The sequence below is a fragment of the Rana temporaria genome, chromosome 6, assembly GCF_905171775.1.
Source record: "Rana temporaria chromosome 6, aRanTem1.1, whole genome shotgun sequence".
Classification (NCBI taxonomy): domain Eukaryota; kingdom Metazoa; phylum Chordata; class Amphibia; order Anura; family Ranidae; genus Rana; species Rana temporaria.
Genome location: NC_053494.1, coordinates 6,484,062 through 6,500,840, shown reverse-complemented (window position 1 = coordinate 6,500,840; position 16,779 = coordinate 6,484,062). Strand labels below are relative to the sequence as shown.

General features: G+C 47.4%; 1 protein-coding gene across 1 annotated transcript in view; it reads left to right on the top strand.

Annotated features, from left to right (window-relative positions):
* LOC120944328 overlaps window positions 1-14,200 on the top strand; it is a 35,694-nt gene extending 21,494 nt beyond the window's left edge. The window contains exons 7-10 of the mRNA XM_040358380.1: window positions 185-383; window positions 3,917-4,188; window positions 12,340-12,509; window positions 13,620-14,200. Of these exons, the coding sequence (XP_040214314.1) occupies window positions 185-383; window positions 3,917-4,188; window positions 12,340-12,509; window positions 13,620-14,045 (1,067 nt within the window). The 3' untranslated portion in view covers window positions 14,046-14,200. The remainder of the gene's footprint in view (window positions 1-184; window positions 384-3,916; window positions 4,189-12,339; window positions 12,510-13,619) is intronic.
* Window positions 14,201-16,779: the final 2,579 nt, after the last annotated feature.

Sequence of the window (16,779 nt, the reverse complement as noted above, 5' to 3'; positions counted from 1 at the left end):
TGAGCGCAAGCTACCGGGGACAGGAGCGTTTTTTTTTATTATCATTTTTTTTTTTATTTCAGTTAATTTTTTTATTTTTACACTTTTTTTAGATCTTCAAAAAAAGCATATATGATGTTTTCTTACAGTAGACAGAATTTAGGATAAAAAAAAAACCTAAAACACATTTTTTGCTTTCATTCAGCACTTTTTGACGCATCTGCAGCAGATAATAATTGGGTGTGCGGCTCCCCGGCGATCTCCAGCAGAATTGTTGGTGGCACAGATGCCGTGGACGGTCAGTGGCCCTGGCAGGTCAGTATTTACGCTCAAGGCCAACACAGCTGTGGAGGATCCATTATCTCTAACCAGTGGGTACTGAGTGCAGCCCATTGCTTCGATGAGTAAGTACACCGCATTTTTCTAAAATTCTATCCTCTAAAAAGGAAAAGAAATAGGGCTAGATTCAGATAGAATGGTCTATCTATCCGCCCGGCGTAATGTATCTCAGATACGTTACGCCGCCGTAATTTAGGGCGCAAGTTCTGTATTCAGAAACAACTTGCGCCTTTAGTTACAGCGGCGTAACGTATGTGTGGCGGCGTAAGCCCGCCTAATTCAAATGGGGATGTTGTGGGCGTGTTTTATCTAAATTTCACTTGACCCCGCGTATTTTACGTTTTTTGTGAATGGCGCATGCGCTGTTCGTGAAAAAATCCCAGTGCGCATGCTCGAAATTCCGCCGCAAATCGTCATTGCTTTTGACGTGAACGTAAATTACGTCCAGCCCTATTCGCGAACTCAAACAACGTAAAATTTTCAAAACTCGACACGGGAACGACGTCCATACTTAACATCGGATACGCCTCATATAGCAGGGGTAACTATACGCCGGAAAAAGCCTAACGTAAACGACGTAAAAAAATGCGCCGAGCGAACGTACGTTTCTGAATCGACGTATCTACCTAATTTGCATATTCAACACGTAAATCTCCGGAAGCGCTAACCTAGCGGCCAGCGTAAAATTGCAACTAAGATACGACGGTGTAAGACACTTACGCCGGTCGGATCTTAGTCAAATCTATGCGTAACTGATTCTATGAATCAGGCGCATAGATACAACGCCGCAACTCAGAGATACGACGGCGTATCTCGTACCTGAATCTAGCCCATAGTATTTTGCATGAGTGTAAAGCCTCGTACACACGATCGGACTTCCATCTGACTTTTCCGTGGATTTTTATCCGAAGGGCGTTGGCTGCGAACTTGTTCTGCAAACAGACAGCACAACATTTTCAGCCAACTTTCACCAATTCACGTGTTTTTTCAGCTCTTTACCGCCACCCTTTGGGCAACTTCTGCTATTGTTGTCTGATCTTTAGCATTTGTTCTGAGCATGCGTGTTTGTACTTTGGACTTTAGTCGGACGGACTTGTGTACACACGATGGGATGATCCTCCATCAAACATTTGTTGCCGGAAAGTTTGATAGCGAACATTTGTCCATTGAAAAACTGAAAACTATTGTCCGATGGAGCGTACAGACTGTTGGATTGTCCGATCAAACACGTCCATGGGACAATTGTTTTTAAAAAGTCCTATTGTGTGTATGGGCTTAATGTCTAGGATGTAGAGGGGTCAGAGTGCTGGGAGGATATCTGGGGTGTAGAGGGGTCAGAGTGCTGGGGGGATATCTGGGGTGTAGAGGGGTCAGAGTGCTGGAGGGATATCTGGGGTGTAGAGGGGTCAGAGTGCTGGGAGGATATCTGGGGTGTAGAGGGGTCAGAGTGCAGGGTGTAGAGGGGTCAGAGTGCTGGGGGGATATCTGGGATGTAGAGGGGTCAGAGTGCTGGGGGGGATATCTGGGGTGTAGAGGGGTCAGAGTGCTGGGAGGATATCTGGGGTGTAGAGGGGTCAGAGTGCTGGGGGGGATATCTGGGGTGTAGAGGGGTCAGAGTGCTGGGGGGATATCTGGGGTGTAGAGGGGTCAGAGTGCTGGGGGGATATCTGGGATGTAGAGGGGTCAGAGTGCTGGGGGGGATATCTGGGGTGTAGAGGGGTCAGAGTGCTGGGGGGATATCTGGGGTGTAGAGAGGTCAGAGTGCTGGGGGGATATCTGGGGTGTAGAGGGGTCAGAGTGCTGGGGGGATATCTGGGGTGTAGAGGGGGTCAGAGTGCTGGGGGATATCTGGGATGTAGAGGGGTCAGAGTGCTGGGGAGATATCTGGGGTGTAGAGGGGTCAGAGTGCTGGAGGGATATCTGGGGTGTAGAGGGGTCAGAGTGCTAAGGGGATATCTGGGGTGTAGAGGGGTCAGAGTGCTGGGGGGATATCTGGGGTGTAGAGGGGTCAGAGTGCTGGAGGGATATCTGGGGTGTAGAGGGGTCAGAGTGCTGGGGAGATATCTGGAGTGTAGAGGGGTCAGAGTGCTGGGGGGATATCTGGGGTGTAGAGGGGTCAGAGTGCTGGGGAGATATCTGGGGTGTAGAGGGGTCAGAGTGCTGGGGGGATATCTGGGGTGTAGAGGGATCAGAGTGCTGGGGGGGGGGATATCTGGAGTGTAGAGGGGTCAGAGTGCTGGGGGGATATCTGGGGTGTAGAGGGGTCAGAGTGCTGGGGGGATATCTGGGATGTAGAGGGGTCAGAGTGCTGGGGGGGATATCTGGGGTGTAGAGGGGTCAGAGTGCTGGGGGATATCTGGGGTGTAGAGGGGTCAGAGTGCTGGGGGGATATCTGGGGTGTAGAGGGGTCAGAGTGCTGGGGGGATATCTGGGGTGTAGAGGGGGTCAGAGTGCTGGGGGATATCTGGGATGAAGAGGGGTCAGAGTGCTGGGGAGATATCTGGGGTGTAGAGGGGTCAGAGTGCTGGAGGGATATCTGGGGTGTAGAGGGGTCAGAGTGCTAAGGGGATATCTGGGGTGTAGAGGGGTCAGAGTGCTGGGGGGATATCTGGGGTGTAGAGGGGTCAGAGTGCTGGAGGGATATCTGGGGTGTAGAGGGGTCAGAGTGCTGGGGAGATATCTGGAGTGTAGAGGGGTCAGAGTGCTGGGGGGATATCTGGGATGTAGAGGGGTCAGAGTACTGGGGGGATATCTGGGGTGTAGAGGGGTCAGAGTGCTGGGGGGATATCTGGGGTGTAGAGGGGTCAGAGTGCTGGGGGGATATCTAGAGTGTAGAGGGGTCAGAGTGCTGGGGGGATATCTGGGGAGTAGAGGGGTCAGAGTGCTGGGGGGGATATCTGGGGTGTAGAGGGGTCAGAGTGCTGGGGGATATCTGGGGTGTAGAGGGGTCTGAGTGCTGGGGGGATATCTGGGGTGTAGAGGGGTCAGAGTGCTGGGGGGATATCTGGGGTGTAGAGGGGTCAGAGTGCTGGGGGGATATCTGGAGTGTAGAGGGGTCAGAGTGCTGGGGGGATATCTGGGGTGTAGAGGGTTCAGAGTGCTGGGGAGATATCTGGGATGTAGAGGGGTCAGAGTGCTGGGGAGATATCTGGGGTGTAGAGGGGTCAGAGTGCTGGGGGGATATCTGGGGTGTAGAGGGTTCAGAGTGCTGGGGAGATATCTGGGATGTAGAGGGGTCAGAGTGCTGGGGAGATATCTGGGGTGTAGAGGGGTCAGAGTGCTGGGGGGATATCTGGGGTGTAGAGGGGTCAGAGTGCTGGGGGGATATCTGGGGTGTAGAGGGGTCAGAGTGCTGGGGGGATATCTGGGGTGTAGAGGGGTCAGAGTGCTGGGGGGATATCTGGGGTGTAGAGGGGTCAGAGTGCTGGGGGATATCTGGGGTGTAGAGGGGTCAGAGTGCAGTGCCCAGGTGTGCCCCTTTCATTAAGACAGCCCTGGGACAGGCCGCCCATATATGGTGGTTTATTTATTTAGCTGTATTGATTTTCAGAAAACAGAAATGGCCCCTCAGTAAACGATCATTTTTTTCTTGATTCAGTCCAATACAGCTACAGGATTTTAGAGTGTATCTGGGCCTGAACCAGCTGGATGCCAACTCCAATCATACAGTGGCTTCCGAAGTCGCATTGATCATCAAAAACAGCAAGTATAACGGTACAGGATCTCTTGGGGACATCGCTCTGCTAAAGTTGGCCAATCCCATCAATTTCACCCAATACATCACTCCGATCTGTCTGCCGGCTTCCCCCGCCACCTTCCCGTGTGGGTTGGACTGCTGGGTGACCGGCTGGGGCACCACCACCTTCAATGGTAAATCAGACTTTTAATGGTATTTTTTAAAGCTAAACACACAAATGACATGCAAATTAGGAATTTGTTGGAGTTGTAAAGATACAATTTATTTTTCCCTAAATAGCTTCCTTTACCTTAGTGCCGTCCTCCTTCACTTACCTCATCCTTCCATTTTGCTTTTAACCACTTAAGGACCTACATGACCTACATGCTGCTACATGACCCAAGGGGTTCTTACAATTCGGCACTGCGTCGCTTTAACAGACAATTGCGCGGTCGTGCGACGTGGCTCCCAAACAAAATTGGCGTCCTTTTTTCCCCACGAATAGAGCTTTTTTTTGGTGGTATTTGATCACCTCTGCGGTTTTTATTTTTTGCGCTATAAACAAAAATAGAGCGACAATTTTGAAAAAAATGCAATATTTTTTACTTTTTGCTATAATAAATATCCCCCAAAAAAATATATATATATAAAAAAAAAATGTCTCAGTTTAGGCCGATACGTATTCTTCTACATATTTTTGGTAAAAAAAATCGCAATAAGCGTTTATCGGTTGGTTTGCGCAAAATGTATAGCGTTTACAAAATAGGGGATAGTTTTATTGCATTTTTATTATTTTTATTTTTTTACTACTAATGGCGGCGATCAGCGATTTTTTTCGTGACTGCGACATTATGGCGGACACTTCGGACAATTTTGACACATTTTTGGGACCATTGTCATTTTCACAGCAAAAAATGCATTTAAATTGCATTGTTTATTGTGAAAATGACAGTTGCAGTTTGGGAGTTAACCACAAGGGGCGCTGAAGGAGTTAGGGTTCACCTAGTGTGTGTTTACAACTGTAGGGGGGTGTGGCTGTAGGAATGACGTCATCGATCGAGTCTCCCCTATATAAGGGATGACACGATCGATGCACCGCCACAGTGAAGCACGGGGAAGCCGTGTTTACATACGGCTCACCCCGTTCTTCAGCTTTGGGGAGCGATCGCGAGGGGGGATCGTCGTCCCGGATCGCTCCCCAAGGGAACCCAACCGCCGCATGTAGCGGGGGGGTCCCGATCGGACCCCCGACCCACGTCTAGGCAGGCACGTACAGGTACGTTGATGTGCCTGTCCGTGCCATTCTGCCGACGTATATCTACATGCGGCGGTCGGGAAGTGGTTAAATGTCCTTATTTCTTCTGAGAAATCCTCACTTCCCGTTCTTCTGTCTGTAACTCCACACAGTAATGCAAGGCTTTCTCCCTGGTGTGGAGTGTCGTGCGCGCCCCCTCCCTTGGACTACAGGAGAGTCAGGACGCCCACTAACACACAGCTCCTTTCTCTATCTGCAACGTAGGGAGCGTCCTGACTCTCCTGTAGTCCAAGGGAGGGGGCGAGCACGGCACTCCACACCAGGGAGAAAGCCTCGCATTACTGGGTGGAGTTACAGACAGAAGAACAGGAAGTGAGGATTTCTCAGAAGAAATAAGAACATTTAAAAGAAAAATGGAAGGATGAGGTAAGTGAAGGAGGACTGCACTAAGGGAAAGGAAGATATTCAGGGAAAATAAATTGTACCTTTACAACCCCTTTAACTCCTACAGCATTTGTATTACTGTCCGTCCAGTTCTGAGATTTACACAGCTACAGTGCCTTGCAAAAGTATTCACCCCCCTTGGCATTTTTCATGTTTTGTTGCCTCACAACCTGTAACTAACATGGATTGTTTGAGGATTTGCATCATTTAATTTACAGAACACGCCCACAACTTCGAAGATGTTTCTTTTTATTTATTTTTATTGTGAAGCTAACAACAAATAGGACAAAATAACAGAAAAAGTCAAAACACTTTGTACAGCCACTTTTTGCGGCTATCACAGCCAGGCCCGAAATGGCCATAGGGCGCACCGGGCAAATGCCCGGTATTCCGCGACGGCCGTGACGTCACGTCTCTGTAAAGTAGGGGGGTCTGTATGGGCTGTATTGTAGAGAGGGGTTGTAATGTGGGGGGGTCTGTATTGTAGAGGGGTCTGTAATGTGGGGGAGTCTGTATTGTAGAGGGGGTCTGTAATGTAAGGGGGTATGTACTGTAGGGAGGGGGTATGTGCTGTAGGGAGGGGGGTCTGCACTGTAGGGAGGGGTCTGTGCTGTATGGAGGGGTCTGTACTGTAGGGAGGGGTCTGTACTGTAGGGAGGTCTGTGTAACATGCAGGGGGTCCAGAACTGTTAGGGGATGTCTGTGTAACAAACTGTGGGGGGCTGTGTAATGTAAAGGGGTCCAGAGATGTGGTGCTATGTAATGTAAAGGGGTCCAGGGTGCTGTGTAATATAAAGGGGTCCAGGGTGCTGTGTAACATAAAGGGGTCCAGAGGTGCAGGGTGCTGTGTAATGTAAAGGGGTCCAGAGGTGCAGGGTGCTGTGTAATGTAAAGGGGTCCAGAGGTGCAGGGTGCTGTGTAATGTAAAGGGGTCCAGAGGTGCAGGGTGCTGTGTAATGTAAAAAGGTCCAGAGGTGCAGTGTGCTGTGTAATGTAAAGGGGTCCAGAGGTGCAGGGTGCTGTGTAATGTAAAGGGGTTCAGAGGTGCAGGGTGCTGTGTAATGTAAAGGGGTTCAGAGGTGCAGGGTGCTGTGTAATGTAAAGGGGTTCAGAGGTGCAGGGTGCTGTGTAATGTAAAGGGGTTCAGAGGTGCAGGGTGCTGTGTAATGTAAAGGGGTCCAGAGGTGCAGGGTCCTGTTTAGTGTAAAAGGGTCCAGAGTAGGCATGTGCAATTTTTTAAGTTACGAATACGTTTTCCGTCAATTTTCGTTATTTTAGTTGATTCGTTAACATACGAATGAACGAATGGTTTAGCGCAATTGATAACGAATAACGATATTTTCAAAATAACGAATATGAAAAACAACGAAGATACGAAAGATGAAAGAAACGAAAACATAGAAACAACGAAAATACCGAACCCAAAAAAAAAAATAATTACGAAAAACAAAATGAACGAAAATGCAAACTTACTAATATTCGAAGACCGAAAAGAAAACAACCGAAATGCCGAACAAAGGCTAAAAAACGAAAATCAAAACTAACGAAAAATAAATTACGAATCTTCGGAAAACGGAAATGAAAACAACGAAAATACAAAATAATGTAAATTAGCTTTCGTTAGTACTGAAATATTTCTGGACATTGACCAATAGCCACTGAGCGCTGTCCCTTTCCTCTGAAGAGGTTTGTTCCTTCCCCCAATGAGCTTCTTTCTCATTACCTCCTGGCTCCTTGTGTCTTTTTCTGTGTTAGACTGCAGTGCATCTCATTTCTAGATTTGTATTTGTAATATCTGACATATTTTAGTTTTCTTCTACGTCAGACTTCATTCTAGACAGGGTGTGTGTGCTAACTAAGACAAGTCAATCACAGTAAAGTACGAATTACAAAATTACGACGAGTAGTGTGTCGAATAAACGTAAAATGTATTCTAACAGAATTACGAATGCAATAAAATCTACAAAAGTACGTTTTTACAATCAAAGGAAATTAGACACGAAAATACGAATGATCATAAAGCAACGAAGATATATTTCTTACGAAAATACGAATGCGGCATGATGGAAAATATAATGTAAATACGAATAACAAAACAACGAAAATTAAACTAACGTAAAAACGAAGGAACGAATAAGATCATTTTAAAAATACGAACGCGGCAGAATACAAAATATAACGAAAATACGAATCTCGATTCAACGAAAAATAAACAAACAGAAAAAAACGGAAACGGAAAAAAGAGTGTTACGAAAATACTAAAGAGTACGAATACGATAACTAACGTCTTACGAAATTACGACTTGTTGCGAATCACGATAAACGAACAGAAACGAAACAGAAATAATTTTTTTTTTTTGCTGTGCACATGTCTAGTCCAGAGGTGCAGTGCTATGTAATGTTATGGGGTCCAGAGGTGCAAGGTGCTATGTAATGTAAAGGGGTCCAGAGGTACAAGGTGCTGGAACCCCACATCCTATCATTAACCGCTGCCGCCAAGCGCCGCCGCGGCAAGGCGCCCCCCCCCCCCCCCCGGGCTGCTCAGTATAAAATGCCCAGGCCTATTTTTGTCCTAGTCCGGATCACAGCTCCAAGTCGCTTTGCATAAGTCTCTATGATCTTGCCACATCTTACCACTGGGATTCTCATCATTTCACTAATTATGTTACTTATGAAGGGAATTGGTGGCACCAGAGCTTTTTATGGGCTTCATAACAAAGGGGGTGAATACTTACGCACATGACAATTATCATTTTGTTTTCTGAAAAATAGTTTTATGTATATTTCTAATTTTACTTCACCGACTTAGACTATTGTGCTCTGATCCTCTATCTTATATGACACACAAATAATGAAAGAAATAGAATTTGAGACTTTTTTCTAAGTTTTGTCTTCTATGGCCCAGATTCACGAAGCAGATACGACGGTGTATCTCGAGATACGCGGCGTAAGTGTAGATGTGCGCCGTCGTATCGATGCGCGGTACCCACAGAAGCACATACACGTGAACTTAGGCTTCACCCGTCCAACGCAACTGTCCTCCGCCGGCGAAACTTAGGCGCATATTTAGGCTAGGCGTATTCTTCGTTCCCATTGATTAGCTATTCAATTATGCAGATGAGGGCGAAATGCCGATTCACATGCGTACGATTGTCCGTCGTAGGCTACGCGCGGTGCGCGTAAGCTGCTAGCCCGATCTAAAGTTACCCTTCATAAAAGCAGGGGTAACTTTGCAACGGACTTGCACAGGTCAGCTGGAGAGCAGCAACAACAGCAGCAGCGTGACAGAGGAGCTGAGCAACAACACTTGCAGGACAACACATCTGTGTGCCAACATGTCAGGGGCAGCCGTGGTCATAGTACTACGGCGTCTACGAGCACGCAGGAGGAGGAGGAGGGCACAGGAGAGGGTACCCCGAGATCGCATGGACCTCTTTGGCATGGTGGAATCGGAGGTGTTTCGCTTGTTGAGATTTGACACTGAAGCCATCATGGAAATAGTACGATCCCTGCAGGATGACCTCACCAACCCAACACATCGATCACAAGCAGTGCCGCCACTGCTCAAGGTCATGGCAACCCTGCATTTTTTTGCCAGTGGATCATTTCAAAGAACCAGTGGAAATTTGGCTGGGATGTCCCAATCCACAATGAGTAGGTGCGTGCACCAAGTTGTACCCGCCATCCTGAGACGGATGTCCCACCACATTGTGAGACCCACCCAGGAGGTCCAGCAGATGAAGGCAAGAACCGATTTCTATAAAATAGCCAGATTTCCACGCACTGTGGGGGCCATTGATTGTTCTCACGTGGCACTCCAGGCCCCCCGTGACGCTGAGCATATGTACCGTAACAGGAAGAATTGGCATTCCATTAATGTACAAGTAATAACCGATGCTCAAGGCCTCATATGGCACGTATGTGCTAAACACCCTGGAGCCACCCATGACAGCTTTATCTACCGGCAAAGCGACATCCCAAGACAATTTGAAGAGAACGTGTATGGGGACAGCTGGCTGGTTGGTGAGTGACATGGGTGTCAGGCATTACTGTCCCCCCCCCATGATGCTGACATCACGAGGGGCACATGCATGACTAACATCCTCCTGTCTTTTCCCTTACAGGTGACTCTGGATATGCCCTGGGACCCCATCTCATGACTCCATTCCGGAACCCACAAACACCAGGAGAAAGAAGCTACAATGAGGCTCATATACGTACCCGGGGAGTGGTGGAGCGCACGTTTGGCCTCCTGAAGTCACGGTTCCGATGCCTAGATAGGTCTGGGGGTACACTGTTGTATGCCCCAGACTTTGTGTGCCAGATAATCGGGGCATGTTGCATTTTGCACAATTTCGCAATGAGAAGGGGCCTGCAGATTGAAGTCCGTCATGACCTGACCCCCGAACCAGACATTCCCCCCCCACCCGAGGGTCCCCCGTCTGCAGAGGGAAGAGCAGTCAGGAGATGCCTCGTGGTAGGCTTATTTTCACGTGCAACACGCACATGAAACATGTCACAATGCTAATGCACGCATGCACCCCACTGTGGTCCCTAACACACCCCCCCCAAACACCAATAAATTGGATTAGACCGAAGTACACCGTGCGGTACTTGGGAGCAGCAACGCCACGTCAAGGCTCCAATTATGTTGCTGTATGTTTTTCAGAAAATATTTGTCAATATATATATCCCAAATAAAAATAAAATAAATACAACTCCAATCGAGTATCATAATAAAAAAATATCACTCATATCATGAGTATCAATTAATAACCAAAAATCAAATAGAATATAAAAATAAAATAATATAAATGGCACTCATCTGGCCCGACGTGTACTACGCCTAGTGCCAAGGCTCCGTGCCCTCTGTTGCCTGGGGGCAGCCGCGGGTGGGGGGGGTGGGTCATTGGGAGGAGGAACATCCCCCGGTCTCTCCCTGGCTGCCTGGATACCCTCTAAAGCCAGGGCTATGCGGGTGAGGACCGCAGTGGTCTGATTCCCCACCGCCTCAATGGCTGCTGTATTGGCCTGTATGGCCACTCCCAGGCTCCTCACCTCTGCCACAAGGCCTGAATTAGTGTCATCCAGGTCCCTAACGCAGGTCACCAACGCAGTGCTGTTGGCACTGACCTCCTGCACATTTTCACTAATGGTGGCAGTGAAAGCAGCCTGGGTCTGCTGCATGGAGGCCAGGCTGGCTGCCACCCGGCGCATATCACATGCAACAGAACCCACATGGTGGGTCTGCCTGGCCAGGTCCATAGCCAAAGTGGCTTCTAAGGCATCAGGATCACCCCTCGTCTTCCTAATTGCCTTCCTGGGTGCAGGTGAGGCTTGGGGACGAATGTATGGGGAGGACCCTGAGGGAACTTCCCTTAGGGAGGATGGGCTTCCCAAAAGGTCGGAGGCCCTTAGGGGGCTTCCCAAAAGGGTGGAGGCCCTTGGGGGGGTTACAATAAAGTTGGAGTCCCTTGGGGGGGTATCCCCTATGGAGGTATGGGAGGGTCCAGCGACGGTGGTCTCATCCCCCAGATATATGCCATCATCCAGGTGCCCGTGCTCCTCCTCCACTTCCTCTAATGGAGAGGTGTGGACACTGGTATCCTGGGATGGGCTTGGTTGGCCAGCAGCCGAGGATGGGCCCGCTTCATCCTGCACATCTGTGGATGACACAAAACAGTAACATGTTGGTGGACCCACACACTTGTCACATATTCACTCCCCCCCCCCCCCCACATGCTATACACCAGATAAAAGAAAAAACACACTCACCTGTCCTCAAGGGCTGATCAACTGACTCGAAGCCCTCCAGGCCCTCCACCTGCTCCTTCTCCAGGCACCTGGCAATGACCTCCTCATCAGGTGTCAGTCTTAGTTTCAGGGCTGGTCCACCTCCGGTGCCCCTACTGTGTTTTTTGATCTTGGCCACCTTCTCCTTCACAAGACGCCGCAGGTCGTTGATCTTCTTGGCGATCTTGTCTGGGGTCCGGTTGGCATAGCCAAGGGCACTCACCTCCGCAGCAATCTGTGCCAAGATTTGATCCTTACGGACCTTGCTGGTCGAGCCACTTTCCTTGCCGTGGAGGAACTTGTTATACTTCCTCATGGCATCTATAATCACCGCCTTCTCCTCAATAAGAAAGTTTTTTTCCCTCCTATCTTTCGTGCCAGCCTCAGACATCTTTTTAGATCTGAACAAAGCAAAAGTAGCCACACCAAACGACCAAAACCAGCAGGTGTACTTTTGCACTTGACTGGCGCATGTCCGGGCGGATTTATGCCCTGGGCGGAAACGGTGGGCTGGGTTATCGTGGGGGGGAATACGATCGGCGAATTGGGGCGCATGCGCAGTGGGACGCGGGGGATGCGATCACGTGACGGCGCATGCGCCGTTCGTTCGGACCTTAATTTGCATGGGGTCACGATTCATTTAAATGGATCACGCCCACCTCCTTCCCAATTTGAATTACGTCGGGTTACGCCATCAAAATTACATTACGATGGCGCATCGCAGCGCGCATTTGCTTGCTGAATAGGCTGCTTGCCTCTCTAAGTTTCGACGGTCTAGTGTATCTGCATTGCGATACGCCCGCCTATTGATGCGCTGAGCTTCGTGAATCTGGGCCTATGTGTTTATCTTCAGGGACGGGGCCTGTGAATGGGATCCTCCAGGAGGTCATGGTCCCCCTAATTGACTATCAGACATGTGACCGTATGTATCATGTAGAAAACTCCATCAATGCCAGTACTGTCATCATCCAAGAGGAGAAGATATGTGCTGGGTATGGAAATGGAGAGAAGGACTCATGTCAGGTGAGTGACGTCTTCCCAACAATTATAATATGTAGACACGACAAGAAAAGACAGGCAAGATAAGACAGGCAAGATAAGACAGACAAGACAAGACAGACAAGACAAGACAGCCAAGACAAGACAGCCAAGACAAGACAGACAAGACAGCCAGACAAGACAGCCAGACAAGATAGACAGACAGACAGATAGATAGATAGATAGATAGATAGATAGATAGATAGATAGATAGATAGATAGATAGACAGACAGACAGACAGACAGACATATACATAGATAGATAGATAGATAGATAGATAGATAGATAGATAGATAGATAGATAGATAGATAGATAGATAGACAGACAGACAAGATAGATAGACAGACAAGATAGACAGACAGACAGATAGATAGATAGACAGACATACAAGATAGATAGACAGATAAGATAGATAGACAGACAGACAGACAAACAGACAGACAGATAGATAGATAGACAGACAAATAGATAGATAGATAGACAGACAGACAGAAAGACAGATAAGATAGATAGACAGACAAGATAGATAGACAGACAAGATAGCCAGACAAGATAGACAGACAAGATAGACAGACAAGATAGGCAGATAAATAGATAGATAGACAGGCAGACAAGATAGATAGACAGATAAGATAGATAGACAGACAGATAGATAGATAGACAGACAGATAGATAGATAGATAGATAGATAGATAGATAGATAGATAGACAGACATACAAGATAGATAGACAGATAAGATAGATAGACAGACAGATAGATAGATAGACAGACAAATAGATAGATAGATAGATATATAGATAGACAGACAGACAGACAAGATAGATAGACAGACAAGATAGATAGACAGACAAGATAGCCAGACAAGATAGCCAGACAAGATAGACAGACAAGATAGACAGATAGATAGACAGACAGACAGACAAGATAGATAGACAGATAGATAGATAGACAGACAAATAGATAGATAGATAGATAGATAGATAGATAGATAGATAGATAGATAGATAGATAGATAGATAGATAGATAGATTGATAGATAGACTAAACAGACAGACAGGACAGATGTAATATATGGACACTGATGTCTTTCAGGGTGACTCAGGAGGACCTCTGGTATGTAAAGTCCAGGGTATCTGGTACCAGGTTGGAGTTGTAAGTTGGGGTGATGGTTGTGCTTCCCCGAACCGCCCTGGGGTTTACTCTCTTGTCACATCCTATCAAGACTGGATCAGCAGTTACCTCCAAGTACCGTTCCTCAATGTGACGGGAATTCCTTCACCAACAAACACATGTGGAGGAGACATGATCAACACAAACAATTCAGGAACCTCCACCGTTCCACCCAATGGAAGAACCTCGGTCACCCCACTCAACAGCACGGCAAGTGTCACTTTATCAACAAAAACAACTGGAGGACCCATCGTCATAGTGGATCCGGGCAATGGAGTGGCCCTCAGCCTTTCCCGTCATCACTGGATGATCCTGGCCCTCACCGCTCTTCTTCTCACTTATCTGTAACCAAAAACTTTCATCAGAATCAAAAGAAATGACCATTTTTGAAGCTTTTGGTTGTTAAGCCATTACACTATAAACATCCCATCCCCCTCTCTGTAACATAACATTATATGCCCCCCCTGTGTTTGTGTTATATATAAAAAATGCAGATTACTAGAGATGTGCAATTAGTTTTGTTCCAAATCTGTTTTTTAACGTATTTCAACAAATTCATTAATTCGGAAATATCCGAAACCACAAAAACCTGTTTAACAAATTTTTTTCAAATGTTCATAAATTCGAAAAAAAAATTAAATTTGTAATTTTTTTGTAAATTCGAAAATTTGGAAAATGTGTCAGATTTGTCGGCAGCGTTGTCGCAGTCCATCTAAAAATCGCTGATCGCCACCATTACTAGTAAAAACAATAAAAAAATAAATAAAAAGTCCATAAATCTATTCCATAATTTGTAGAGGGTATGGCCCAGATTCACATACAAACGCCTATCTTTAGGCGGGCGCAGCGTATCTCAGATACACTACGCCGCCGTAACTTAGAGCGCCATGTCCTGTATTCAGAAACAACTTGCGCTCTAAGTTACGGCGGCGTAGTGTATCTGACACGGCGTAAGCCCGCCTAATTCAAACTAGTCTGTTAGGGGCCATGTTGTATGTAAATGATTGGTGACCCCACGTAAATTACGCTTTTTACGAACGGCGCATGCGCGCATGCTCAGTATCACGTCGAATTTTTAAAGTAAATTACGCCCGCTCAATGCTTAGTCGACGTGAACGTAACCTACGCCCAGCCCCATTCACGGATTACTTACGCAAACGACGTAAAATACGGCGCTGTTCGGACGTTTCCGACGTCCATACCTAACATGACTTACCCCTGCTTAATGAGGGGTAACTTTACGCCGTTCCGACGCCTTATGTAAACGATACGCCGGGCGCGCGTACGTTCGTGAATCGGCGTATCTAGCTAATTAGCATATTCAACGCGGAAATATACGGAAGCGCCACCTAGCGGCCAGCGTAAATATGCACCCTAAGATACGACGGCGTAGGAGAATTACGCTGCTCGTATCTAGGCAACTGTGAGGCGTATCTGATTCTATGAATCAGGCGCCGAGTTGCGACGGCCCGCACTCAGAGTTACGACGGCGTATCTGTAAACTCTTCAGATTCAATCTGAGATTAGCATGCAAAAAAAAAAAATTGTGCGTACCGGGCATTAATTAAATAAATATGGGGTGGTTTTGGATCACAGGAAGATAGAAAGGGAGATACGCAAATATGCGGCCCTATGGAAAAAAAAGCCCAGTCCAGAGGAGAGTCCAGTGGGGCCGTATATTTCCCTACGCTCGACGCCAAGGGGTTAATTATTGACAATGTGGAAATGTGAACATTTCTCTGCTTTACTCTATAAAGGTTGCATGGGTGTGACGGCTAAAAACCACATCTGACCACATCTGACCACGCCCACACCACATCTGACAACACCCAGACCACATCTGACCACGCCCACACCACATCTGACAACACCCAGACCACATCTGACCACGCCCACACCACATCTGACAACCCCCACACCACATCTGACCACGCCCAGACTCTCATGCAATGTACTTATAACAACACTAAACTATTTTATTGTTTGTTTTTCTTCTTCTTTTTTTTTTTTTACAATGATCCTATTACTAAAGATCTCAACCTGTCTGATCTGTCATGATGAGCTCACCCACAATCTGGTGATGACATCACAAAAGCATATTTCTTTTTTTTTTTAAACAGAAACTAAGTACATTAGTCACCTTGATATCCTGGTTGAAGGATCACCAAGCCACTCAGATCTTCCATGTTTCTGAAATCCAAAACAATTTCTGTATATAGTTTAACTACTTATTAATATTTGTTCCCCTTAATGACCATAATATGGTTACATTAAACAGCCAAAACATTTCAGGTTCTAACACAACAGCCTCGTACACACGCTCGGTTTTCTCGGCAAGAACCAGCAAGGCCCCATACACACGAGAGGATTTATCCACGGATACGGTCCACCGGACCGTTTCCGCGGATAAATCCTCTCGAGGATTTGCGAGGATTTTGATCCGATGGAGTGTGTACTCACCATCGAATCGAAATCCGCGCCAAAATCCCATCGCGATGACGTGCCGCGCCGTCGCCGCGATGATGACGCGGCGACGTGCGCGACGCTGTCATATAAGGAATTCCACGCATGCGTCGAATCATTACGACGTATGCGGGGGATTGATTCGGACGGATTGATCCGGTGAGTCTGTACAGACCAGCGGATCAATCCGTTGGGATGGATTCCAGCGGATAGATTTTAAAGCATGTCTTCAAATTTTTATCCGCTGGAAATCCATCCCAGGGGATAAAAATCTGCGGAAACAGATCCGCTGGATCGTACACACCAGGGGATCTATCCGCTGGAGCCGGTCCGTGGATCAATTCCAGCGGATGGATCCTCTCGTGTGTATGGGGCCCAAGAAAACTGCTGGCAGAGCTTTCTTGGCGAGAAAACCGAGCGTGTGTACGAGGCTTTCGGGTTTCTCCTCTGGAAATCTGCCCAGAATCTCGACGAGAAAAATAGAGAACCTGCTCTCTATTTTCTCGTCGAGATTCATGTCTGCCTGTTTCCCGATGAGAAACCCGAGCGTCTGTATACTTACCTGTCGCCGTGGAAACCTGCGCATGCTCGAAATTGGCATGCTGACACCTTAAGGCCG